Source organism: Sphaeramia orbicularis, chromosome 2 (genome assembly GCF_902148855.1).
Source record: "Sphaeramia orbicularis chromosome 2, fSphaOr1.1, whole genome shotgun sequence".
Taxonomy (NCBI): domain Eukaryota; kingdom Metazoa; phylum Chordata; class Actinopteri; order Kurtiformes; family Apogonidae; genus Sphaeramia; species Sphaeramia orbicularis.
This window is the reverse complement of record NC_043958.1, coordinates 9,126,398-9,154,295: the sequence shown is the minus strand read 5'-3', so window position 1 is coordinate 9,154,295 and position 27,898 is coordinate 9,126,398. Positions and strand designations below refer to the sequence as shown.

The 27,898-nt window shown below is 38.7% G+C and overlaps 1 protein-coding gene across 2 annotated transcripts in view; it reads right to left on the bottom strand.

The window, feature by feature from the left end:
- Positions 1 to 27,898, bottom strand: part of LOC115433144 (interleukin-1 receptor accessory protein-like 1) — a 610,367-nt gene that overhangs the window by 557,682 nt on the left and 24,787 nt on the right. For both annotated transcript variants that reach the window (XM_030154412.1, XM_030154420.1), the window contains exon 2: positions 27,544 to 27,637. In XM_030154412.1, coding sequence (XP_030010272.1) covers positions 27,544 to 27,625 — 82 coding nt within the window. In that variant the 5' untranslated portion in view covers positions 27,626 to 27,637. The remainder of the gene's footprint in view (positions 1 to 27,543; positions 27,638 to 27,898) is intronic.

Genomic DNA, 27,898 nt, shown 5'->3' with positions numbered 1-27,898 from the left:
ATCGAGTGTGCAAGAAGTGTGTTTCTATATACTTGTTTTGATGTGCAGTTTGAAACTGCAAATGTATAATGAAGTCCAAACTGATTTGGATTCATTATGTATTTTTGTTTATCTGGTTGATTAGAAACAACCGCTCACAAAACTATCTCGCAACGAACCCAACAGATTTCTTCAAATAGTGGCCAGGGCCTTTATTGACATCAGCTGCAGGAGAACTTTATTCCAATTTCCTCCGTTTCATAAGCAAATGTGGTCTTACAAAATAAAAGCCCTGTAGTGTTTTGGTGGATAGCAACCATTCACTGCTGAACAGAGCCTTCATTAGGCTTCCAAAAATAAAAAGTAGCGACACACACCTGCAGTGACCGTCTTTTAAATGTTTGTGCTGTCCTTGCTCCCTGCTATTAAAAGACCCTAGCTTATAATGGACAAAAAAGAAGACAAAATGAGCATAACTGAGCAAGTCCCCAAGACATAACATTCATATTATTAGCCTCGTAGTATAATTGTACTCAATTTTTTTCAGGTGATAGCAAATGATGAACAATGAAGCACCAGTGTTAGGAGGGTAAAGTTATGCAGATATTGCAATTTGGCCAAAAGTATGACTTGGGCTGTAATGGCAAAATTACTTATATCCATATATATTTCATATATCATATAGGCTTCTAACTCTATTTCAAATATATTCATGTCACTGTGTGTTATAGAGCAGTTTGGACCTCTTTTGTGTTGTGTACAGAGTAGAAGGCCAAGCCAACATTTCTCACAGGGATCTTATCTCTAAGTTCCTGACACTAACCAAAACACTTTCCACACATCATAATTTTCTCATGGGAGACAGAAGACTACAGGGTGATTTGTATTTTTGGGGTAAGACCGTCTCAGTCTTTGTCTGAGAGGTATCTCTTTCTATGGAGCTCCAAATAAAGGGATTTCTTTGACACTGAACATTTGAACTTATCCTTCTTTATTTTAGACGAAATAATGGAGTAATATTTTTTCCATAACAGGGCAATTAAGCTAATGGGCTAATTGTTATGGTTAGACTGAGAGACTGACAGCCCTTGGATAGAGTTATTAAAAAATAGGAGAACTTTGTTTAGTATAGAAAAAGTTTGCAAAAATGTGAAAGAATAACTATGTAGGTGGCCATGATTAAACTTGACCACGATACTTTACTGCCCACGACCCAAGTTGGGATGCAAACTTTGCTTTCTGGTGGTGAAGTTGTAAAACAAAAAAAAAAAACATGCTGTCTTGCAAACCTGATGACTACTGAATGACTGTGGTCCTCAATTCACGCATCATTTCAATGCGACAGAAATGACGATGCTCTCAAAATCTGAGAAAATTCTACAGGCCGATTCTTACATCATAATTATAATTAGTCCTTGTGTACAACTGTTACCCATCTTGAAGGGAAGCAACGACATTCTGTTCAACTAATTTCACAAATAAACCGTCAATTTTAACCTCCTGCTGCTTTCAGTTCCAAAATTGTGTTGGAACTGCCATTTTGTCCAGTATTTTGTAAGTAAATAGTGAGACAGAAAAAAAAAAAAAAAACCCCAGAAAGAATGACAATAAACTACTTCAGAGCTGCCTCAGACTTTACATTATTGCTGGACAGCTGGACTGTTTGGGCCCAAGGGAGGAAAAATCCGTCAGGCAATCCCTGATCCTCCTTATCTCTTCTCTTAGCCTCTCCAACCAGGTCTTATCACCTCCTGGACAGTAATTAACAGGAATTACACAGGGCTCCTATCTGCTGAGCCCACATCGTTACCGCAAAGAGCCCTTTCCCATTTAAGGCCTGTCGGCTGGGAGATTACCACTGGAGAAGTGGCTCCTCGATCAAGAAGCGCCACACAATAGTTGTGCTTGTGTGCCAAGCTCTTCCCCAGGTTTGGTCACTTGTGCAGATAAAGGCCAAGTTGGGGAGAAAGGAGGAGTTTTAGTAATACCTTGCACCAATTTTGTATTTATCAAATGTAGATAACCTTAATAAAATTTAACCTTTATATATATATATGTGGCCATTCAGGCTGAGAAATTACATAATTATATTGTAATTCATATATACAATGAAATGCACCTCCTCACCTCTATTTTAGATATTTAAAAGATATTGGCAGAGTTAGCAAATTCAACTGTACTGGAAAAATGATGCCTTTAGGTAAATTGGAGGTTTGTGAGCTGTATAATTTAATCACTTCCAACTGTGTTGCTTGCTTAATAGAAACGGAACCTTTAAGTTAAAACCAATCGTCCAAATGTACCTTTATAATTGCCACTTATGTTTAAAGAGGAAAAAAATAGGGATGAAAAGACAGAAAGTCATCTGCTGTCCACATGACGCAGCTCTTCCGCTCTCTTTCTTTCCTCCACTGCACACTCTCATCGAGCCCTGCACACTCTAAATGTTTAACAGGATCCTTGAGAAAAGCCTCTCCACTTCTGTTTCCGTGGCAACTGGCATGCATTGGAATTGATGACATCTCCTGATCGCCCACTTACTTTGCACTAAAAACGCTCTCCACATGAACTTCGCCGATGCACAAAGGTGACGCCACTGCTTCCCCCCACCACCCCCCACAACAGAGAGAGAAGAAAGAGAGAAAGAGGCTTTCCATTTGACAAACATTTCTATTCCGTCTGTGAGCATCTGCGACAAGGTTGAAAGGCAGAATTATTTCAGGAGAGGACACACAAAGAGGAAATGACCGTTTCTTTAAATAACGTGAAAAGGAAATAGATGTGGAGAATTAGACAGCTCAATCTCTGCAACTTTGAAGAATTCAACCGGCCTGAAGGCGCCTCAATAATTCATGATCTATTGAGAGTGTGATTTGTATACCTCACTTAGGTATGTAAATCAGGTTGTCAGTGGGAATCAGTTTCTATTTAGCTTCACCTTGTCAGGGTTAGACTTGAAGCTTAGCAAGAGTATTGAAAGCCTTCACAATGAAATTTAAAACCAGCTTTAGAGTTGAATAGGCTACTTTTTCTTTAAATTTCTACGCACTTTATTTGTCAATAATGATTCTAATGTCAGTGCAATAATCATGTCCTGAATCTGGCTAGAAAATTTCCTCCATACACACAAGCTGTCTTTTCTGTCAGCATTTTTCCTCGCTGTTTGCTCTCATTTTCTCACTCCATGCTGTTGTTGGGTCACGTGACCACAGCCTACACACTCTCGCTCCGAACCTCGTCACATACCGATGCTTTGTCAAGTCGTCTCATTTCAACGCACACACTACCCTTAGACTGCAATTCTTCGACTCGGGAGGAGGTTTAGTCATAAAAACAACTTAGTTAGGGTTATGGAAAGGGGTCAGGAGAGTGGCTAAAATAAGACAGACAAATATAGAGTAAACACAGCATGAAGTATGACGCAAACGCTGCTCTACTGTGTTCAAGTCCACAAACTCTGCTGTTCTGTCACAACCAAACAAACGTCGTCTAAGGTTTTTGCTGCGTTATTAGGTCACCTGGCCCACGTCACCATTTTTCTGTGTCTAAAGGAATTACATCGACTTATATCTGGTACCCTGCGTGTTGATAATAGATGCTATGGAGTACCCCGAGCAATAAAGGTGAGAAAGGGGGAGCTGCTGAACAACATAACAAATGACTGGCTGTTTAACCCTTTAAACTCTGAGCCTAAATGGTCCGCCTGGACTTTTTTTTTCTTATTTTGACAATAAAAAGGTTAGGAAATATGCTGTGAGTGACTCTGTTCACCCATTTTTGCAGAACTTTTTTTTTTCAGATCTTGCCAAATCTAGCAGTCATCTACAATTTACTGCATGTTATAATTCTGGTAAAATGGCTTATTCTCCAGCTTCTAGTACAGGCATGAGTGAAATTACTGTAATAACCCAATAAAGCCTATAAAGCACAATGTCTCAGGTTTCAGAAACTGTTGGAACTTTTCCAATTGCACAAATAATGAAAGAGTTACAGCCATCCAAACTGCATACGCACAGGGTGTGTCAGCGTCGACACGTCAGGTTTTAAAGAGTTAAGTGTCTCTTACAGCGTTGCCTCTTTTTTTTTTTTTTTCCTTTATGGGCTCAGCTGGCTGACAGGCAGCTTCAGTGATGTGGCAATAAGCATGTTGCCCATCAGCATCTAACAGCACTGATGCTCAGTTAGCCTGCTAAGCTAATGCTACAGTTTTAGCAAGAGATTAAAACGCATAGTGTCAATTATTTTGACATTTTAAACTGAAAAGACAAGAAAGAGCCTCTCTATCTGACAAACATCTTCACCATGAAGTCAAAGCTGAAACAAGCTGAAGTTACTCTTAAATTGGTTCCGCTTTCCTGATCTGCATGACATAATTTCAAGATACTTTCCGTAAATAGCAAAAAATAGTAAATAATGACTGGCCCTGTCATTGCATGTTGATCCAAATGTAAGATTTGTGCATGTTTGTGCACTTGTGTGAAGTTTGTGTTGGAGATTCTTTTGGTCTAGGGCCCATTAGCTCCATATCTAAACTAATGAACACATGCATCCATGTTAACAGCTGCACATGTGACGATAATGAACTGAATGTCTTTAAAGGCTTTTTAAAGATCTGCAGTCAAGCATGGAATTCATCCTCATCCTCATCCTGGGCATCAGGTTGTTTTTTTTTTTTTTTTTTGTGTTGGTTTTCATGTATCCCCATACCTCACACTTTGCCTTAATTAACATAGACGGGCAGCCAGACAGCTCCGGAGGCCAGAACTCGTAGCAAGACCGTTCACTGTCACCTTGTTACCGTCGTAATGGGTTCAGACGAGGTCCCACTGACACAAGGAGAGAGGGGAAAATGAATTCACGAAGCCCGACCCAGCGCACTTTCCACTTTGCCTCTGCCTGCCTTTGCCCTTCCTCTCTTCCAAACGTCCCTCCACCTACACACAGCCTCATTTAAAGTGTCGGCACCACACAACTGAGAACATATTCTACATAATCACACTGCATGCACCAGCAACCCGATGCACAATTCATTCAGCTTCATTAAAACCACACACACGCACGCTGACAGAAAATTAACAAACACGTTCCTAGAGTGTCCATTAAAATCTATTCATTAACTCTGAGTCACATTTCATCCGCTGTTGGTTTTGTTTGTAAGTGTTTACAGCTCAACAATAAAAAATGCAAACACTCCAAAAGTCTTCGGTGGAGTCAACAGTGCAGAGGCGTCCACGGCCGCTTGTTTAAACATTTCACTCGAGTGCCGCTACCTTCGACAGCCAAAGGACAGTCCCCGGTGTCAAAGACGTTAATGTCATGCATGTGAGCAAGCGGCAAGACGCTGCACTGTCAACCCAATTAGGCTGCTCAGGCACACACCGACTCCATTCTGTAGGTCTGAAAGAGGTCAGGGTACGTATAAAACAGAGCCATTTCCCTGGGGCAAACACACACGTTAGCAACACTCAGATTCATTGACAGACTTGAGTAGAGGCTGAAAGGCAACAACATCTTTTTAAGCAGAAGTCATTAAGGGTGAAGGGACAAACAAAAGTTCCATGGTGAAAAATTATCTACAAGGTGACCAGGTAGTACAGCAAAGGCATGTGTGAAAAGCTACAAGAGGTAATTGTCATGTCTTTGTGAAATAGCAAAAAATCTCCACGCTCCAGCAAGGTCATCGCTGTGGCACCGGTCTTGTCCAAATTAGCAGCAAAATGGAAAATCCATGAGCTGATTCTGCACTGACACAAGCAGTCCACCAAGGAGGTGTTTTGGGTGGTTCATTGTTCTCATTATACATTCAGCACGCTAATTTGTTTGTTTAATCTAATTATTTGGTGACTCTATTCTGTAGATTTCTCAATTTCCTTTATGCTGCAGTCAATAATCCTTAATCCCTGCTGAGCCAGTTGGAGAATCCATGAATGCCCGCTGGGTTGTCAGCCCCGAGCAAATGTACTCTGATCAATTGTACACGGTCAGAATGGACGCTTGATTGGATAATATGCGCCTCACTGTCTTCAAGTGTGTGTGCGTGTGTTAGTCAATATTCCCAACAGTGAAGGTGGACATAGATTGAATACTGATTTAACAGTGGTCGACTCTGGATGTGACAAAAGTTGCCATTAAAAGTTGTTTAATAGTCGACCTGATAGTTCGCTGAAGTGCTGAGTTTTACATGTATAAGTGGCGCCTTGATCTCATGTTCGCACGGGTGAACTGACTTTGGGGTCACTTGACAAACACGCCTTGAGGAGGTTGAGAGGGAGCAACCTCTGATGTTCTACATGGGGCTCTGATCCACCATTAGTTTCCCTGAAGCATGTTTGGAGGAGGTTAAACATTGTGACACAGTTACAACTGCAGAGGTAACCTACACACTGAATTTAGGTCATTTAAATCACTCAATTATGGATGTTGACATTGCATGCGCATTGTATAGCTCTAATGCCAGAATCACAATTCCATGATATGAAATGTTTCCTAATCCTCCCTCCTCCCCTCTGCATTGGAGATCAAAAGAAATGCTGGAATTGCTTCTCATGGCACATTTGAAATGGTTTTCTGACAGTGTAATACCAAAGTCATTTACCCAGCTGCATTTGGCTTTTGCTATGAATCGCAGAGCTGTAGTTTTCTTATTTTGTTTGATGTGCCTGAGCCCTACAGAGAGTCATCCTTTAACTTATGCTGTGTAGCTTAAATGCAGCACTGACATGTGTCTTTGGTTTAAATTAATATTACTGAGTCATGTTACTCAAAGGTTGCTTTTTGTCTGCATGCCAGCAACCAGAGTTTGTTAATTATTTTCTGCTATTATATGAAAAAGCTGGCATATTCCTACATCGACATGCATGTGTCTTATGCTTCTCTGCAGGTCGTCTCCTACTGAAGTGGTTAAATTCCAAGAAGTTAAAGCAAAAAAAAAAAGGTGTGAATGGTTAGCATCACCTCCCATGCCAAACAGTTTCCTTCCAAAGCTAATCTTTCATTTGCATATTAAAGGCAATGAAAGACGCATACAGAACCATAATCCTTAGCTGTCCTTGTGTTTTTCAAGACCAGGCACTTGGTGCACAAAAAAGCGACAGAGCCTTAGAGAGGGAACAGCAAAAGGAGGCCCTTTTCATGCCTATATCACACGCTTTTAAAATCGCTGAGGGTGGCATGCACGTTAAACATTATAATCAGGCCGTATTTGAATTTCAATGCTGAGCAAATGAAAGGTGTTGGAATGGGATTTGGATACTTTTGGGGGGGCTGAACTGGAGACTATTGGGGCTGGAACTGGGACAGATGACTTGTCAAAAATTAAAATGGCATTACCATAAACTGCTTTGCATTGTGTTGTGTTTCGCTAGATATGTTTAAAGCTTAACAGGCAAAATAAGCCAAAGGTATCAAGTACATTCAACAGCTTAATGACTGCCTATAAATAATGTCTATCTTCCCTTTTAATTAATTGTCTTGGCAGGTTGAGAAAAACTGGTCAGCGGCCTTGCAAGAGGGTGTTAATCATTCATCAAGCTATTTTATCTGCTCCTCCATCATCTGATTTGTTGACAGGAAACGATAGCATCTCCACCACTCATTAGGCTCTATGCAGGTGGGAAAAAAAAATATCTTTTTGTCAAACAGTAGCGAGTCAACTTCATGGGTAGGCTACAGGCCTCATTACACACACTCAGAAGCTAACACTTCAAGAATCAAACTTAATTGGACGCCTGAATGGTGCGTTTTTATACAGCAATTTATTTTAGGTGTTTCTGATGTCACAGAGTATATATGGTGGAAAACTTCCTTAAGACGTTAAACACGGGAGAAACAGTCTAATTACCCTCATGCGAGATCACACGCGCAACACGAGTGAAAGGCAGAGGAGGATTTTTTTTTTCCTTTTTTTTTTCAAGTGGTAAGAGTGTGTGCTGAGAGCGCAGAAGCACTTAGGGTCGCGGCATGCAGTGTTGCTTGGCTACCAGCAGGAAACAGAGATGCAACGCCTACTAACATCTGTAGCGTCTCTCACTTAGCAGAACATGCTAACAGAGACTTAGCGCTCTTTGGGTGTTTTGAAGCCTCTGCACTGTCAAAAAGAAAGGCAAAACCTACAGCCTGCCTCCAACCACAAACCCTGTGTTTCCCTCTGTAATGACAGTGCACTCCCTCTGCATGTCTCCTCTCTCTGTGACTCCTTTTACTCAGCTCTTAGAAAAGAGGATTAAAGCAAATTGTTTGCATCCTCAGGCCTGAAACCTGCCATGTTTTCACTCGCTTCTTTTTTTTTTTCCAACACATTAATAGAATCGAATCATTTTAACAGGCCACCAGGGCTATAAAATCCTTTCATGGCTCTTTGATCCACAGCTAAGAACTTTTCACATTTGCAGAATTGCCACTATATGTCCTATAAAAAGAAACAAATGGAAAACACATCCCTTGAATTACACACAGTGATGCGGTCCTCCCCCAGCCCCCTTGTGTGCTCTTGCTCATTGAGAAATACCTCTATGCATGTTTGTTTCATGAACGCAGAGCAGTAAGGGGGGTGGGGGGGGCACTGTGATTGGCCAATAAGAGACCACTGAGAGCTGTATCCCTCTGAGAGGCCTTGGAGATGACAGTGGAACTTAATTATTATGTAGAATTTATTGATCATCGCACTGCGGGGAAATCAACTGCCATCTTCTACAATTTTTTGGGCCCCAGAGGATCATAAATAAGAGGTTTTAAATATCTCAACCACGCGCCACATCAAACACAAGCAATAAACATGACAGTGAAGTACGTGATGGAACTTCACTGTAAATCGTGCCAAATGAAATTATAAGGAAAGCTTACGGGGAAGGAGTTGAGCAGAATTTTGAGCAGATTGGATTTTTGCGGTTAAAAGCAAATTCGGTACGTCTTAATTAAAGTAGCGTTTCTCTCCCCTCACAATAGGTGTGTTAGCATCGGATTAAATGACAGACGTTCCTATGGGGGGAATACCAGGTAATTCCCAACTAATTATAATCAAAATGCTAAACACCAGGAGTTGAATGGGACCCGCTTGTTTTTTCAGAGTAAAGAACAGCGGTAAGAAACGCTGCCAGGGCCTTGAGAATAGTCAACCTGGTTTGGTTCCAGAGCTCCCGCAGTGTGTCAGTCTCCTGCAACTAACAAAGGCGTACTCCTCGCCCCAGTCTTTAAAAAAGAAAAAAAAAAGAAAAATTGAAAAGCCTCAAACTTGGCAAATCTCCCTTGAGACCTGTAAGGATTCACTGTGCTTGCGCTTGTTGCAGAAATAGCTTGATTGTGCTTTGACCATTCCCAGTTTGACTAAAAAAAAGGGGAAAGTGAAAAAGGGAAGAAAACGTATAAAGGGAACAAGAGGGCTGTGTTTTTGTTCTTCGCTGTCAATGAGCGACAGGGAGACTGTGAACATAGCGAGAGAGGATGTGTTCAAACTTTCCAATAAAGGGGCATTGAAAAAGGCCACACGCTGAGTGGCTGGCTGACGCGACAGAGCCTGACAGCCTCATCAAATGCTACGTTTGTTGAGAGACTTCCTGCATTCACAAGACCTCACCTCTCAAGCGACCACAGCCTTATTGTGCAGCCGGTAAGGCTAATTAAAAGAAAAGAAAAAAAAAAAAAAAGAAATCGCAAGTCACCCACTTTCTTATCCCGGTGGCAGCGATGGAAGCAGGAAAAGGCCGCAAACCTCCCATTCAGTAATATTATCAGCCGTCCAGCCCTAACGGGTAAATAATTGGTTTACAAGGTCAAATAGGGAAACGCCAAATTAGTTTTAACATGAAAGAAAGGAGCCGTTTACACCTTTGATTAGCATAAAATCTGCATCTGCATGGATGATTTATCTGGATAATTACGTTTGATCACACACCCTTGATTTGTAAGTATTTCCTGGGTTCTTTTTTGTCCTTACAGCACATTAATATTTCACCTTTTATCATATTATTATATTAACCAGATTATTTTATTACTTATATTTGCCTGCACAATCAACTTAGACCCTTTATTTAAGCACCAATACAACAAAAACTCTCTTAAAAGTAAATGTCTAGCTATTAAAGTCTTGCGCAAGCAAAAGTCAAAACTAATAGGACAGAGTGGTAGTATTTGTAACTTCCAATGCATAATTGCATTCATCTTTAGTATCTGTGTGGGTCATTTTAATTTCAATGTAGTATTAGAAACCTTAATCTATGTATTATATATTAGTAATTTTTATTTAATAATAATATGAATTTTCGGATGATCTAAATGTAAAATGAAAAAAATGTATTAAATTTTCTCTTGAATTGAGTAGGAGTATAAATTTGCATGACATGGAAATCGTCAAAAAAGTACAAGTATTGCAATTTTGTACTTGCACTTAAAGTATTAAGTCAAATTCCATCCCTGATTTAACTCTTGTTAAAATGTGCATATTACTTCCAGTTTGCTTCACACTTTTTTATTCTAAATTCATACATCAGTGTTTTTTCTATTCAGCTCCAGAGCCAAATAAGAAATTTAGTGTCTCTGTGGTACTCAAAATTATACAAATACTGTGGAGTGAAATCATCAAGTGCCAAAAATGTACTCTTTCTACGTCGGAACACAGTGAAGTCTCTTTACTTTTTGTGTTTTTGTCATTTTCATTTAGTTTGAGTTTTGTTGCATCTGTCACACTGTTTTCATTTTGTGACATGTTTTCATATCGCGTCTTTAACATCATTTTAATCTCTTTACATCTTGTTTATTTTTTGGTGTTATACATTTCTGTCTTCTTCCATATTTCATAACTGACGCTTCTCCGCATCCCACATTTTCCTCTGTCATTTGGTGACCCAGTAAAACAGACCCGTGACCTATTTTGGGTCCGGCTTCAAGTTTAGGAAACACAGATTTAGAAAACTACAGTATATCGTCTCTTTGATTGAACTATTTCTTTGCACCATTAACTGCAATATGTGGTGTTCACAGGCTTCAAATGGCTCACCATACAACACTAGTTATTATACATTTGCCAAACATCTGCAAGATATCAGCGTATAATCCTAGTTGGTTGTTTTCCCTTGGTACGAAATGCATTTTTTACATTCGATATGTATCACATCTACGACTGCAGAAGAATCTCCCAGGCTCCACTGGGAAGTATTGATATACAGTAGTCGCGAAGCACCGCTGAAATGTGCAGGCATGGGACTGTGTGATGGCAGAAAGCTTCCACTGTATATAGCAGCCTGATAATTTGGCAGAAATGTAAGAAAGTAATCCAAGCCTGCAGATAAGCTTTCCTGCACCTGTGGTGGCTGGGCTACCCCTGTTGATCATGTGCCATACTTGCATGCTGAAACCATCCCTCGAGAGTCTCCTGCGGTGATGCTGCTGTATTGGCTGGATTTATTCCCCCTTCCTCACCTTCTGTAGCTGTTTGACAGGCAGCTTACGACAGCAGGTGGAAACGCTGTTAGGTGACCTTCCAACATGTTGGGCCTCTTAACAGCAATGCATCACTTCCATTGGTGGATTCGATACCATGACTACAGCGCTGACAATAATGATGGTATCACAGTACAGCAATTCCGCAGTATGTGTGACAACAAGACAATCACCGGAGACATCATGCTGTCTCTGAGGAACCGACGTAGAGTCTTTCTCTAACGCAAAAACACAGAGATGCAACTTCCATGTCCACATGGGCCATAGATTTGAATAAAAATATGAATATGAGCACGTGTCAGTACTATCAGCAATCAGACAGGACAATTTTTTGTGTTCGCTGTGTTGGGGTGTATAGGAGGTAGAAGCACCAGTACACTTCTGTCCTCAGGGGTTCTATGTTTTACGTGTTCGGTAGAGCACATACCCTGCCTTTTTTAATTCTACTTCTCTTCTTAATCTAACTTGTTTTTAGCTATTTACATTCTGTATTTATTGTTGCTGTGGTGCGACTGTTTCTGTAGAGTGGTGACCATATTTGGAATTTCCCCTTGGGGATTAATAAAGTCAATCAATCAATCAATCAATCAATCTATCTATCTATCTATCTATCTATCTATCTATCTATCTATCTATCTATCTATCTATCTATCTATCTATCTATCTATCTATCTATCTATCTATCTATCTATCTATCTATCTATCTATCTATCTATCAAAAAGTTAAGGATATTTCGTTTTTTTGGGGTAATTTTTGCCATTTGTATGTCTGGTCATTAAAAAAATGTGTTTCAATTCAATTCACACCCAAAAAGGTAAAAAGCGCTGTGCAAGAATCCGAACTGAAAAAATAGCCCCAAAATTAAAAATATCCTTAACTTTTTGTCTGTCTGTCTGTCTGTCTGTCTATCTATAAAACAAAGACAAAAAGACAAAAATGTCAGATCTCAATGCAAACATTTTAATGCATCAAGAAAAGAGTATCAACGTTGGACTGTTTCATCCACATACAACCTGTGTTTATGAATAAAAGTATAAAGACACCATACTAACTGTTTTACATCCTTTTCATCCCTTAAAAACAAACCTTCACAATTGTTCCTGCACACAAGAGAGAAACCTCTCCAAATTGCAATACTATATACGTTGTTATGGCAACTAAGCACTGATGACTAACATTTGTGGGTGTGCAATGTTAAGCGTGTAGACAACAGCTGAAAATTTCATCTTTCATCCTCAGCCATCACTCAAGAGAAATGATCCCAAAGTAAAGACAGAGCTCCAGTGTTACACAGTGCCTTCTGTTGTACACAGATGGCTGTAAAAGTAACATGCTTCAGAAAATAAAAAAAAATAAAAATAAAAATAAAAAAAGTGTGTCATGTGGTACAGTAGATATGTGGTTTGTGAGCAGTTCTTTCATTTGGATTCCTAATGCTGTATGTAGTAAAATAAGCAGGTGAAGGCTAATTATAGAGGCTGATAAAGCTGGAAAATGACAAGCGACAGTGTTGCCATGCAAATCAATGAACTCCCCCCAGAAATCAAACCTAACCGAGTTGCATCAGCCCAAAACAAAGTTAGTGCTACAATCAATAGAAAACCAATGTACTCTACGAGTCGCAACACTGGAGAAAAGAATCTAATGGCTCAGAGATTGCAGAGGCTGAGACAAGTGGAAATCAAATTACTAGTTTGTCTGATTTCCACAAATGACAGAAAAAAAAAAAAAACTCTCAATACTTGTCTTTTTTTTTAAACAGGAGGAAGGGCTGCCCTCGCTTCTCAAATGAGACCTTTTATCAAGGAGGGATGTGAACTATCATTTAGCCCAGTCTTGCTCCACTTAAACTGATATGCAGGTGTGTAATTTCAAGGCAAACACAGAATTAAGTTTTCACTCTACATATTAGGAGACGTGCTATTTACAAATTACTGTAGCTCTTCAAACTGAAATCACAGATGCTGCTGCAAACTTGGCATCTTAGACTAAAAGAGGTATTTTTTGGCGTATAGCCCTCAAGAATTTGACATCATTGACACCTGACATACAACTGAGCTACAGAAAACGGAATACAGGTTTGAAACTTCAGAGTGAACACGAGCCGGCATTTGTGGTTATGAAAAGGCTTAATGCTTTATCGGGCAAGTGATTATTTTTGGTAATTTTTGCATACATTACAAGACAGTTACAGCAACAGTTACAGTGAGTCAACAATCTCAGGTCCAATGTGGTCTACAGGGTCTGTAAGGTCCACCTCTGCATGAACAGTGAGTGTACCTGCTTTGTTAGGTACCACGAAGTAATGGTACTAATGTAAGGAATGATGTTCAAAGGGATAATGTGGATGTGGACAGGGGTCTGGATCAGCACTTACGTTGGTCTAATGTTCTTAAAGTCATGTTCATTTCACATTAAAAGTATTTTCTTGTATTGCATATATTTACTTGTTGGATATTTTGTATTTTTTGCTACTTACAGGTAAGGAACCAAATACGGTAACTTCATTGACCTTGATTTTCTATATGACAATAAAAAAAAAGTGAAAAATTTCACGTTTCCAACACATTAGCTATATTATGTAAAGAAAAAAACAAAAACAAAAAAAAAACAAGAAAGGACATTTAAGAGATTTAGTCCAACCATATTCTCCTTCATTTGTATCAGATTGTCAACAGTTTACAACAGCATTCTAATGAGGCCAGTTTATTATTCTGATTATACCTTTATCAGGCAAGTGATTATTTTGGCAATTTCCAAATACATTACAAGTCAGTGAAAGCAAGAGTTACAGTGAGTCGCCAATCTCAGGTCCAATGTGGTCTACAGGGTCTGTAAGGTCCACCTCTGCATGAACACTGAGTGTACCTGCTTTGTTCGGTACCATGAAGTAATGGTACTAATGTAAAGAATGATGTTCAAAGGGATAATGTGGATGTGGACAGGTGTCTGGATCAGCACTTTTTTTTGTAGTATTCTTAAAAACATGTTCCTTTCACCTTACACGTGTTTGTCTTGTATTTTTTATGTATACTTCTTGGATATTTTTTTCCACCTATGGGCAAGGCACTACATATGGCAACTTTACTGACCTTGATTTTCTACACAATAAAAAAATGTAGAAAAATTTCACAAAAGTAATCAAGTCTTGTTATGTCCTCCAATAACAAACTAAGGTTCAAAGTTTGGATTTCAGAGTATGTCTATGAGTTCCCTATAAAGGGTTAAAGATGACGAACAGGGAATGAAATGACAGCGTGTTGCATAAATTATTCCGACATTTACGCGACTCCCCAGTGATCCCGTCTGGCCTCCAGGAGAAACGTCACTAATCAATGGCCGCAATAACCACCACTTTCTATGCAAAGGGGGTTTACAGAACCAAGTCAATGGGGGGAAAATAAAGATGTGCAAGGTGACACGGAAAAGCAAAGACGGCGATGGCATCAATGCAGACATTTTGAGACAGAGGAGATGTGAGAGCTGTAGGAAGTGACATAGATAAAGAGAAAAACTGAGAAGTCTTTTAAGATTGCTAGATAGACTGATATATGGCGGCGTGTTGCGACGCAGAATGAGGGGGAGTACCCACATGGATTAATCATGCAGTGCAGCCCCAGGTTAAACTTGTGATATTTTTGGGTACAGTCCCACCGCTGCCTGCAGGCAATTTGCATAGTACTGAGAGACTACAGCTATATTTCCACCCCCTGGCTCAGATTTGTGAAAACCAAGCAGTCAAGGGGAATTAGAATAATTTTCAAAACCACTGCTTTTACGTCCAAATCGCCCCAACCTTATTACAGATGTTACTTATTTTTCTTTTGGTTTTTTTCTTTCCGTCGTTTCAGTTTCCCCCAAAGTCCTATTCCTTAAACCTGAGAGCCAGATTTTCTTAAATTAAGCAGTGGACAGCCTTCTCCATGCTTAAATCCTCTTTTGGACTAAAGCTCATTATCATCCGCACATATAATCTTTCAAATTGGTACCAAACGCCCCAGCTGTTAAAGTGGGCTGCATAATTTGCTAAGAGAGCCTGAAATGAATGTATTATCTTGAAGAGATAAATATTAAAATGGACATAATGCAATATATTGTGTTTAATGTTCAAGGCCTGCAGACAGTTTGTGTCCTGAGACAATAAACAGATAAAGGTGGGAAAAAAGGGTAGTATTTAACTTAATTTGTGCACATTTTAGAATGTTAACCCTGGTTTTGCCGTAAGTTAAATATGAATTGAAATCACAGCGGGTAAAAAAAGACAATTCCAGCCACTGAAATACACACCTTCTGCAGCTCTCTCCTCTCTGTAAAAATGAAAAGACTCAATATAATAAATACAGTTGAACCTGACGCTTATTCATGTTATTATGAAAAATGAAGCCCTGTCTCTGTGAGAATGCCTGTGATCAGCTGAAAACCTACATCAGAGATTTTCTGGTTTCTGAAAACACAATGAACGAGTACATGCAGAAGTCTCATTTCAATATGCTGAAAGGTAATTATGGAATTTTGCCCAGTGACACTAAAAAAAAACAAAAAACAAAAAACAAAAAACATCCAGCACTGCAGCTTTCAGGATGCAGACAATTTGTGTGATTACGATTTAAAAATGACCTCAGAGTAAAAGCATAACTGGGTACCATTTTACTATTAAGTCCTAGTATATTGGAGTGCTGAATGTTAAAGAATCAGTCAATATAACGTCACTTCACATGCGGTGTTAGATTATAGCTCGGTTAGCTCAATTTTTTTTAACTATATCACAGCAAGGCCAGAGCAAAGCCCATACAAGATTGCCATTTCAAACATTATCTCAGCATGGTTTATGTTATTATTCATATTAAAGATCTGGAACAGAACAGTTAGCTGGATAAAACTGCCTTTGTTTAGTGTGAACTGTTCATATTAGGACTGTTGGTAATGTTATACAACTAAAAAAACACAATGTTGATTAATAATGATTAACCCTTAGGAGTCTATAATATAAATGTTTGTTTTTGTCACACCTGTTTATAATCACCTTTTTAGACAAAAGTGCAATAACTTGTGAAAACACGCCTTTACTATTTGTACATGGAAATTTTGAGGAATTCGTTTTGTTCAGGAATGTAGTGTAACATGAAAACAGCCAAATAAATAGATAAACAATGCCTAAAATAAATTACTAAAATACACAAGTTTGAGTTAAATTGATTTTTTTTTAGGAATTGTTTATCTTTTTATTTGGTTATTTGGCTATTTATTTAGCTTTCTTTTTCTTTTTTTTTTTTAAACACAAAAAGCTCTAACCAGTCAAGACTCAGAGAGGGAGGCATGATGCCTTCAGAGACCAACCAGAGGTGCTGTAAATCCTGAAACTCACCACAATGTGAACTGACATAAAAAAAAAAAAAAATCTACATATTTTTTGGCAGATATTAATAGAAATATGGAGTACCTGGACACTGATTTCTCGGAGTTAAAGAGCAAGAAGAAATGTTTTGAGTTCAGTACCAAATTCACCTTTACTTGTTTTAAGTGCTGTTTTTCGGAGTGAACAGTAATGCCCAGGTTAAATCTGTGTCGGTCACTTCTTTTCAAAACTCCCAAAGCCTTTTAAGGCACAAGACAGTATCTGAAGTTAGCTGGTTAGCATGCTAATATCAGTAGATACCTCAATAATATAATATGTCATCTCCGACATATTGCTAGAATTGCTACTTCTTCTCACTCTGTCAATACAATCAGTCAACTTTTGAATGTTTTAAAATATTACAAGTTTTTAAGCTCCGATGTGAAAGAATATTGATGTTAATATGTCATAAAATGCAGTTTCTTTCATGGCTGCATTACTTAATTAGTGGTCCCCTAAAATCCATGAGTCCAGGTTCAGATCCTCAGGCCTGTACTATCATCCACCCCAGAGCTCCAGCCTGAGGACCCTCTTTACAGAATCCGTCTTTTAATTTAAATCACTTCTCAAACCAACTATTACCCCCTGGCTCCACCTACAGTTCTTTCCCCTCAGCAAATCTGGATTTTCTCCTGAAACCTGCGAAGTTTCTCAACATTAAACCCAAATCCCCTCATCCCCCATGCCTTATACTTATGGGTGACGTCACTAACACCTCCATGTGTTTCTTTGAGACTTTAAACACCTAACAATTTGTACATGTCAAACACACATGGACACAGTGAAGCTTCAAACTGTCCAATACACTCCAGTTCCACAACAGATCTTTACAAATTTGCGGCCCTCTAAACTGTTTGCTGGCATTTTTCTCAATTGCTGTGGTTTCATAACATTATTACAGGTCAGGCAACCGGCCACTGAGAGGCTATCCCACCCATAAATCACACCACTGATGGTCATCTATCTCCACAGAGGGCCGTGGCATGTGTCTCCAGCACAGGACAAATATCCATAGTAACCTCAGTTGTCAAGAGGCCTACATCTGGCACACTTGTTGATTGTGCTTCTCTCTCTTTGAGCAGCTAGATGGAAAACATCTCCATGTGGCGAGCCATTTCATTTCCAATATCATATGTGTGATCAATCTCCCCCGCTGTGAACGGTCGGTGGAGTGGGGGGCAATCATTCACTATTTGTGGCAGGTATGTGGTATTGACTAAGGGAAGATGAACCGCAGGTATGCATGGATGCGTTCCTGTGTGTGTGTGTGTGTGTGTGTGTGTGTGTGTGTGTGTGTGTGTGTGTGTGCGTGTGTGTGTGTGTGTTAAAAAGCAGATAGAAGGGCAGTAACAGAGCTTGGATTTCCGCTTTTAGTTTCCAACACTAGCTAATTTAACTTCACTTTTAGCTCCAAGATCCAAATGTGTTATCGCTGACAGTGAATATTCAATCAGGTGGAACTTTAACATTAAAATGAATGCATTTTGTTCAACTTTTGCAAGTATTATCTGCCATTTAGCACAATGTCATACATAAAAAAATAAACGGATTATAAAAAGTGTTGTCGCTATTGTGACCCCCTCTCTCCCTCCCTTAAAGTTTTGCTGACAGCTTCCTGCCATATTTAACGTCCTTTAATATCAATTACAAAGTCAAGTGGCTTGCCGTAATTGAATTTGCGCTGTACGCTGACGTCCCCTGTTAGGAATCACTGTCTTGTCCAATTAAGAGGGGCTGTATTATTGGCCAAATTGCGTGCAGCCCCATTAATGTGTGGGGAAGATTCTATCCTTTAACTGAGGTATTAATGTTGACATCCTCCCAGAGTCGTGCGTTGTGATGGGTGTGAAGACTGTAAATTTAATTGACTCTCAGGATGTCCTTGATTCTTGCTCCTGCGAAAGAAGCCAGAGTAGAGAGGGGAGTAAAAAAAAAAAAAAAAAAAAAAAAAAAAATATATATATATATATATATATATATATATATATATATATATATATATATATGCGTTGCGGATCTACTGTAGCAGCAGTAGATGAATACGCGGGAAGAGACGGATGATGAGCGGCTGCTCTCTAATGGGAACCAAGGTCTTGTTGCTGTGGCGTGTTTTATTTACAGCTACTCTTCATCAGAGTGTCACTCTGAGCCCTCAGACCATCCTTAATAGAAACTAGAGTCAGAGAAAGGGGGGGTTCTGTTTCCCATTTACAAATAGGACACATGTCTGGGTCGGGCTTTTAACATATGCATGAATAACAGCACCATGCATCCACAGTGACTCAGTCTTATGGCTGGGGTATTGTTGGAATTACTGAGACTGTAGAAAGGTAAGCATGATTTGTCTGGGGACTCATCAATGTCTGGTGAAGAAATGGGGACTAATGACTGTACAGCAGAGGGGAGGAGAGAGGCTAAATTTGTCTCAATCAATGTCAAGCAATGTGATCGTGAATCTACAACTGTCATCGCCGCTCACTGGGGGACGTGTGTTAACAATTTTCATAAGGGGTTAGTTTTACTGAATAGAAAATCAAAATGTTTTTAATACAGAGACGAGTGATTGATTTACTGTAAAATAAAAAGAACATTTTAACAAGAAACAGACAGCTACAGGGTTTAAAGGAGTAAAGGATGTTACAGCTGCTTTTAACACTACTGACTCATTTCACAGCTTCTCAATCAAGAAATCCACCTGATATTTCACTTCTCAGGACTGATACTAATGACTTACAGTTAAGACGATGAATACATCTTGATAGGAAGCAATATATATTTACAATGACCTTAGTTGCATTTTAGAGTAACTCCAACATAATGAAACCTAGTTGAAAGACATTTGACCTTAAGTCAAATCAGTCAAATGTATTAATATTTCAACAATACTGAGCGCTGAGCTTTCACACTGAACTTGGAGGATTTAAAATAAAGAGTACAAGTCAGTTAACAAAGGTCATTTTCTCATGTAAGCAGTGAGAATCTCACATTGATCTACCAGAAAAATGAAACTGAAGTGAAAGATTTCCAAATGTGGGCACTAATAAAGAAAAATTAAGAATCAAAATGTGAAATTCTATGAATCAATGAAAAAAATTACTTCTACTCATAAGAAATGTTTGCCTCTGAGCTACTAGTTCCACTTCAAAACACTGTCAACACACGAGAATACATCACTTTACAGACTCTTTCTAGTGTAAAAAACTCTGAATGTTACATAAAAATACATAAACACCATCATATTTCTTGAAACCATTAGCCAGCTAACAGTTGTATTACATCTTTTCCAATTCATCTTATCAAAATACATGAGATTTAACACATTTTCTCTGTAAATCAGATCATTTCCAAAAAGTTGTAGAAAACTGATTTGCGACATTCATCTGATCAGACAGTCTGATGTATTTTATTGGATTAAAAAATACAAGTAATCATAACCAATAGTAATATTCATCCAGCTGGTCTGGGCTAACTGTGGTTCAGGACAACAAAAATAGGAAAATATTGCAAAATATGTCCTCAGAGGAAATTTGCATAACTTTTTTGAACCAGTGAAAGGGTCAGATAGTCTAAGAGTTCAGGCCAAAACACCAATAATATCAACAAAACTACTACTCAACAGAATGAATCATGGTGAATCCCTCGGGAATTACAACACTTCCTAACGCCACGGTAACGTTACGCAGTTTAACTGAATATCAAAGATGGAACTCAGTTTCATTCAGATGAACAGAGAATGTAGTTACATTCCAGAAACAAAATGTTCAGCCTGTTTAGTGTCTGTTGTAAAATGTGAGCGTGGCCGTTTCTTCTTCCATTCTAAATTTCGATCTGCCAGAAGTCATTCCCAGTAACCTCCCGAGCTTCTTTCACTCTGATTGTAATCCATGTTCAGAGGTGAAAAAAGAATAAATGCATAGTTATTACTTCAGAGAGTCTAAAGTGAGACCTAACACGAACCCTCCAGTTTCTATTTCATATCAAATAAAATGCAGCTGTGTCGTGCACTGAAAGCGGATTCCGCTCTATTCAGCTCTCTGCCAAGTAACCAAAAAGGCACTTTTTAAGGATTTCTCACATGGCTTCTCCGAGCGTATATTGTATGGAGGAGAACAAGCAGCCAACAAGGGAGCTGATTGTGCGTTTAAGACAATAAGAGCACCACAACCATTTTTAGAGAGCAGGGTCTTTTCTGAATGACCAAAGATAGCAAGTCAGACACCAACAGAGCAGCAATTTGTCGACGCTTCCCCCACAGCTAAAAAGAGATTTGATTAACCATCACTGCAACTATGGACCTCAGCAGACTCCACACAGACAGGAGGGAACATGAGACCATCTTTTGGATACTGAATTAGATTTTTTTTTTAAACAATTTTGATAACCGCCTTGTTCGTTTTCATCAGCGCTGCTTGCCTTCCAGTACATTTAGATGCATGAGCTGCCGTTTCCAATCACTTGCTACCTGCTTCTCGCTGGGTGGCTCTAAAGAAAGAAGCAAATCATTGTTAAGTGTTTTCGCTGAAGGCCTGTTTGACACCGCTTGTGTGTCACTCGCTCACTTTTCCCACGCAGATTTCCCCACTGGGACTGGAACGAACCCACTGCTCTAATCTTTAGACCTCTGGCATCAGACTGAATCTGTTAAGGTGTGATGTGTGTACTGACCACGAGCAAATAAGGTCAAACTGAGGCGACTGAGGCTTTCAGTTCCCTGCACTACAGAGGAAACTAACACACAATACTGATCATTTTCTTTGAAATGCAACCATAAGAGACTTAAATCTGAATAAATGGATAGAAGAAACACGAAGATAACAAAAAAAACTCATAATGATGTCACGAAATAAGTATGAAATACTGAAAGAAAGCACCAAAAAGGGAGGATTTGGTAGGGGTTTTAGGTGATATCTATAGGAATAGCTGACTTTCTCTGTTAAATCTGAATCAAACAAATTCACCAATTACTGGGAAAAACTGGGTTGATTTTGAAACACCATTAAGAGATGATTTTACCCGATAAGAGCAATGTGCATATAGACCCATGGAAACCCTTGGTTCATGGTTCATTACTCATTAATTCTATTTTAGGTTGCTATGTATATTTTTGTTATTTCTGTCTTGGCTCCCCTGTATGAGTATGTTTTTTTTTTTTTTAACATATACAGAAGCAACATACCAGCCTGACCAGCCATCCAGTTTTCTCAGTGTATTCAATTTTGAGAAAATAGTCTGGAATCGGGCCGATCACTGCCACATATGCACGATCTATTCTATACCGACCAATCACAAGTCTGGGGGGTGGGTGTTTCGCAATGCGTCATAAGCACCGACTTCTTTTTGTTGCGAGTCAAAGTCAGTTCCAAGTCCGCAAATCTCTTTACAACTGTTGTTGGTCGTTTACTTAGTTCAAAAATAAGAACTGAATTACAGATTACATCCTGTATTCTCAAGTTTCTCGGACAAAAGCGTCACGTCCATCTTATCTGCGATTGGTTTACTCGGCGCCTGTTAGTCCCGCCTTCATATTTGGATTCAAGCCCCGCGATTCCAGAAGGATTTCTCATTGAGAAAGATGGATGGCTGGCCAGGCTAGTGAATACATGCTGATAAGATAATGCTGTCTGAAAATAGTAAAAAAGAGAAAAAAATACATTAAAAAAAAAGTATAAGATACCAAAAATACAACAGAATATATCTAAAGAGTAAATAAAAGACGCACAGTATGCATCTTGGTGTTAAATTACCCCTATTATGCTATTTCTCGCCCCCCCCTTTTTTTTTTTTACTATTTTTGCGATGTGGCACAACACATGAAAACAAAGCTGACAATGTTGCATGCTTTCTGATAAAAAAAAAAAGGAGCAGTTGGCCACAGCTGAAGACCTCTGTCCCTCTTCACAGCATTTCGCTGACAGCGTACACTGCACTGGGTGATGTTGTTTGAGAAGGTGAAATAAAATCTGTTGTGCTGCTACCTTTAGTTTTGATGTTTTCAAGGCATCATTTACACAAGGCTGTACTGTGTTGACTGTCATGGCCCCAGACACTGAAGCGTTTTCACACAACTGACCCTGCGCTTTCTTTTTAGGAATTGAATCTTTGCCTTTGGGCTTGTTTTCCACCTGTCTGTTATCGCAGAGGTAAAACTACAGGTGAGTGGTGTAAACTGATACAGCAACAATGACATGTAGAAGGGAAGGTTCGAATCACACATAAGCGTCGATGCATTAAGATAAAAGTTCAGATGCCCTGAGTTAAAAAAGTGTGTATTATTGAGAAAAAAAAAAAAAGATGCAATGCCAAAAAAGTCAGAAAGAGTAAAATAAATATCAGCTTGCTAGGGAGTATAAAGATTGGACTGTGTTAGAATGGAAAAAGGTCATGTGGTCTGATGAGTCCAGTTCAACCCTGTTCCAGAGTGATGGCGCATCAGGGTGAGAAAAGAAGAGGATAAAGTAATTACCCATCATACCTAGTGCCTATAGTACAAGCCTGTGGAGGCAGTATGTCAGGTCTAGGATCAGGAAACATTATGTGTCCATAAAAGGAGGTCAACTGAACCGTAATAATACGACGATTCATCAGGATCAGATTGCTAAAAAGTGATTCAGGGAGTGCGAGACATTTTCCCACATGGATTGACCACCACAGAGTCCAGACCTGAACCCCACTGAGAATCTATGGGATGTAATGGAGAAGACTTTACACAGCAGTACAACTCTCCCGTCATCAATACAAGATCTTGGTAAATCAATAAAACTATGAATGGGAACAATTTGATGCTCAGTAGCCACCTTCCTCCCCCCTTTATGTGACCCCCTTCTTTTTTTTTTGTTTTTTTTGTTTTAACTTTCTTCATCTTTTGTATTATATATATATGTGAATGTTTTTTGTATGTGTGTGTGTAAGAAGTGTATTAATGTAAAAAAATAAATAAATAAAAAAATGTTTCAGGTATTCTCATGTGATCAAGCCCATATCAAACTGAAATAAAGAAAATGGTAAAGCTAAAAAAAAAAGGCAAAAAAATGTCGGGACCTTCACTGTGACACTGAATTAGCACTGCATGGCTAAAATGATACATCCTATAATCAAAACTAAAGACTGTCCAATGAATCATTGTCTGTGCTACTTTTTATTAACTGGACAATTCATATAATTCATAGTAAAGGCCTAGTGCCTTTATAATTTGGAAATGAAATCAATACATTTTTAATAGTAACTTAATATTTACTTGCAGACTATTTGATTTTGTTATAAACATTTTATGGAAAAAGTTTGTGAAAGGACCACAAAAAAAAAAAAAACATAATTGAGGCACTAAGCTGCTGAAATAGTGACGTAAATAGTGAAGTAAAAAACAAGCTTTTTAAATAAATGCTGTAGTTTAGAGTCAAACAGAGTGAATAGCAGAACATCATATTCTGTCTGCATAATATGTCCAATCACACCACATTGTAATGTATGCATTATATCTTATTCCCATGGTAGCTGCCTTTTGACGTATGCATTTATATTTATGTGGTATCAGATCAAATACAGTGTACATTGTGAAGATGCACTGTTCAAAATGCCTGTAATGTACTCATATGATCTCTAAAATACTACTGAATCAATATTTTCCATATGCTGCCCAGACTTAAAAACAACTGATATCAATAGCACGTCATAGATTTAACAAAATGACAGTTCACTATGAGAATGCAAGTGTCAGAATTTATTTCTACATCTATGTTGATGTGCTGTATGAAGCAAAAATATACATAATTATTCTGGTCACCCAACCGTTAAGGCCATATCAGCATTCTAACAAAGAGGAACCACAGCAGAGGACAAATGGATACGTTCGCCTACATATGCATGCGGAGGATTAGTATGGCAGATATGCATTATATGTTTTTGCACCGTTCCACCCCAAGTACAATTGCAGACAAAGCATTACTCAAAGACGGGTGTTTTGAATTTAATCATCTACAGATAATAGCGGTGCATATGTAGCACTGTGCAGGGGTTTCTGCAGTTTGTGTGAACCTGCTGAAAGGAAAAGCAAGTGGGATAGTGGATTCATTGTCGCTGAGGGAGTCAATCGAGTCATTTAATTTCCTTTAATGGGCTAACACGTTGATTGTCTGAGATGAATTTCTTCAACAAAAGAAGTAAAGAACACTGCATATAGACCTTGCGTATAAGCAGTTTCATTTTAGCTTTACAAAAACTGCACAAGAAAAGAATAACTCATAGGTTCCATCCCAACCCTGAATCATCAGATGCATTATTTGTTCCAAACAGTATAAACAGGGCCCTTTGCTGCACAGATTTCTTAATCCCCTGCATTATATCACATGTAAACAGTGCCAGGTGACACTTTTTAATCAGTAAAAGACTACTGTTTGTGCCTGTTTCTATTCAATCTTCCATCGAAATATGACCAACAAACACATTGTTGCTCATAAACAAAGGAATCCTAAACCCTAAAAACATTTCTCTGAAAACACATCCGCTATTACTCTGAAAGCTTACCTTCTCACCCCCACTGCTTCTTCCCATTTCATAAAAATGAAAGCATTGCAATTTCAATCTGGCTTTCATTGCCTGGATTTTTTTTTTTTTTTTTTTTTTTTTTACAATGGTGCTCTAACTTGCAACCAGCGTGGCTTCTAATAAAGTTGTACAATCTAAAAGAGAGGGAACAAAGGACGGGGGTCTGGCTCGGATGGGGTGTTCATTTATCAGTGGACACGTTTCAAATCCTTGCCCCAGGCAACGGCTCATGAAGCATCCTAGGAGATAGCCCGTAGGGACTTCTGCTGGAAAAGCAGAAAACCCTTTGATGAGCCTCAGGCCATTTCTGCACCTGTGTCTAATATGCATGGGTAAAAAAGCCAGACACAAGCAGCCTCTGGACAGTGGGAAAAAACAAAAGAATTAAAAAAAAAAAAATGGTTTCCTTGAAGATGCTCCTCTAACTTGTATCAATCTTTTGTACAAAGTTCTTCAAAAAACATTACTTTTGCTCGGATCTGAAAAGAACTTGGATTTTTAGATGAAACGTCATTTATGGGCTTCAAAGAAATAAACTTAAAAGTTGCTTTAGTTTACTGAGCCGTGCATTCACTCCATCACTCATAGCTACTCTTCAACTTTATGCATCATGTCAGGGACACTAGAGAGGCAAGGAAACGTCTGCAAATACTATATGGGTTTAGATGCAAACTGAACCAACAGATCAGTTTGTGTTGTATTTAATCCCACGGTCACTAGCCATCAACATTTGACCACATTTTTTGTTTCTTCTGGATACTGTATCCCATGGTGCATTGAGGTGTATTACAAATTTTAAGCTTTTCTCTCTCTAAGTTTCTCATCATTGTTTACTGTATGCTCGGGTTGGATGGTCTACCTTGACCACAAATCCAGCATTTATGGATTATTTACTTCATGATTCTGGATTTCTTGTCATGTAAGTTGAATGTACTGTATATTTCTCTGTTTAAACCCTGTTGTCTGTGCTGCTGGTTTAACCCATAAAGACCCAAAGAGCCACCAGTCGACAAAAGCATCTACTGACCAAAAATATTGAATAATTGATCCACTAATCTTACCAATACATGTAAATAATTGGTGTAAAATGCACTTTGTCATCTTTTCATGGTCATCAGTTGGACGTTCAGAGGCTCCATGGTTACCATGGAAACACCGTCACCTTCTACAACATTGATTCACCAGTAAAACCCATGGAGTTGGATCAATGGCGGTGGATAGAGAAACTTGGTTTGTGCTCAGATAATGATAGATTTAATTGAAAAGGTCTGTTTTTCTTCAGTTTTCTCTGTTTTGATATATAAAATATAGGACAAATACATGGTTTATACTGAAAAATGCGGAAAAAAGGGGGGAAATATTGTAATAAATGGTGATAAAGTATTTAAGAAAGGTTGAAATAGAGAGAAAAATCCATTTGGGAACTGCCATAAAAGTAGCACTGGGTCTTTATGGGTTAATAAAGCCGAAAATCTCTCATTCATGCATGTCAGTAAGACATTACAGTATATTGAATCGTAAACCCTGCATCATATACACATATACATATTGACAGATACCTTGCTAATACACAATCCTCATGGAAATGCAGCAGAATGCAATACACTAAAACCACCAAATGTCTTCACTATATAAAAGACAATGAAGCTACACGGATAAAAATGAAGAGTAACAGCCATGACACACTTACAAAATAGTCCTTGGTATAGACATATTATGTATCAGAACTGAAAAACTCAACAGTTAAGTGATCTCTAGTCATGTGATCAAGAGGTACGTTACAAATCCTCCGAGAGTAAAATGGCTTTGCATTCTGATAAGATTACACCACAACAATGACACATTTGTGGAAAAAAAAAAAAAAAATCAAGCTGTTCAAGGAGGACAGCTCTGTTTTTCATCACGACTGGTTAGCGTCTTTGAACACAACACAGCACAAGGCCATGAGATCCCTCTGCTGCTGACTGAAGCATGGTTGGCGCCATTAAGAAAAAAAGGAGCCTTGAAATCTTGATAGGTACCGGGGAATCAATTGTCTGCACCAATTAAAGTTTGTGGGATAGTGTAAACAGGGTAGGCACTGCAATATGTTTTCATTTTATCTTCATCGGTTTCTTGTATGTGTATCAAGAGACGGGAAACACAGTCAGTGTGCTGAAAAAAATGAAAAAAATAGAAAAAAAATCAGACTTACCTGAGCCTCTCTTTGACACCACTTTCACACAATGGACCACAACGCCATGAAGGAGGATCAGAAGAGGAATGGGAGCTTTCATTTTTTACCAGTCCTGTAAGAAAACAAAAGCATGAGTTATAACTTGCAGAAGCCGGGGCTGTGAATGCACCAAAACCATCAAAAGACGAAGACGTACGGATTTTGTCAGAAAACGCTCGATCAAAGCTTGTAGAAATTGCATGTTCTGAGCCAATAATTACAAAACTTTTACAAGATTTTAGGTCAGATGGAGGAAAAAAAAAAACAACAACAAAAAAAAACAACACTCGCATTTGTAAAAGTCTTTCCTCCATTGTGTTTGCTGTATTTATCT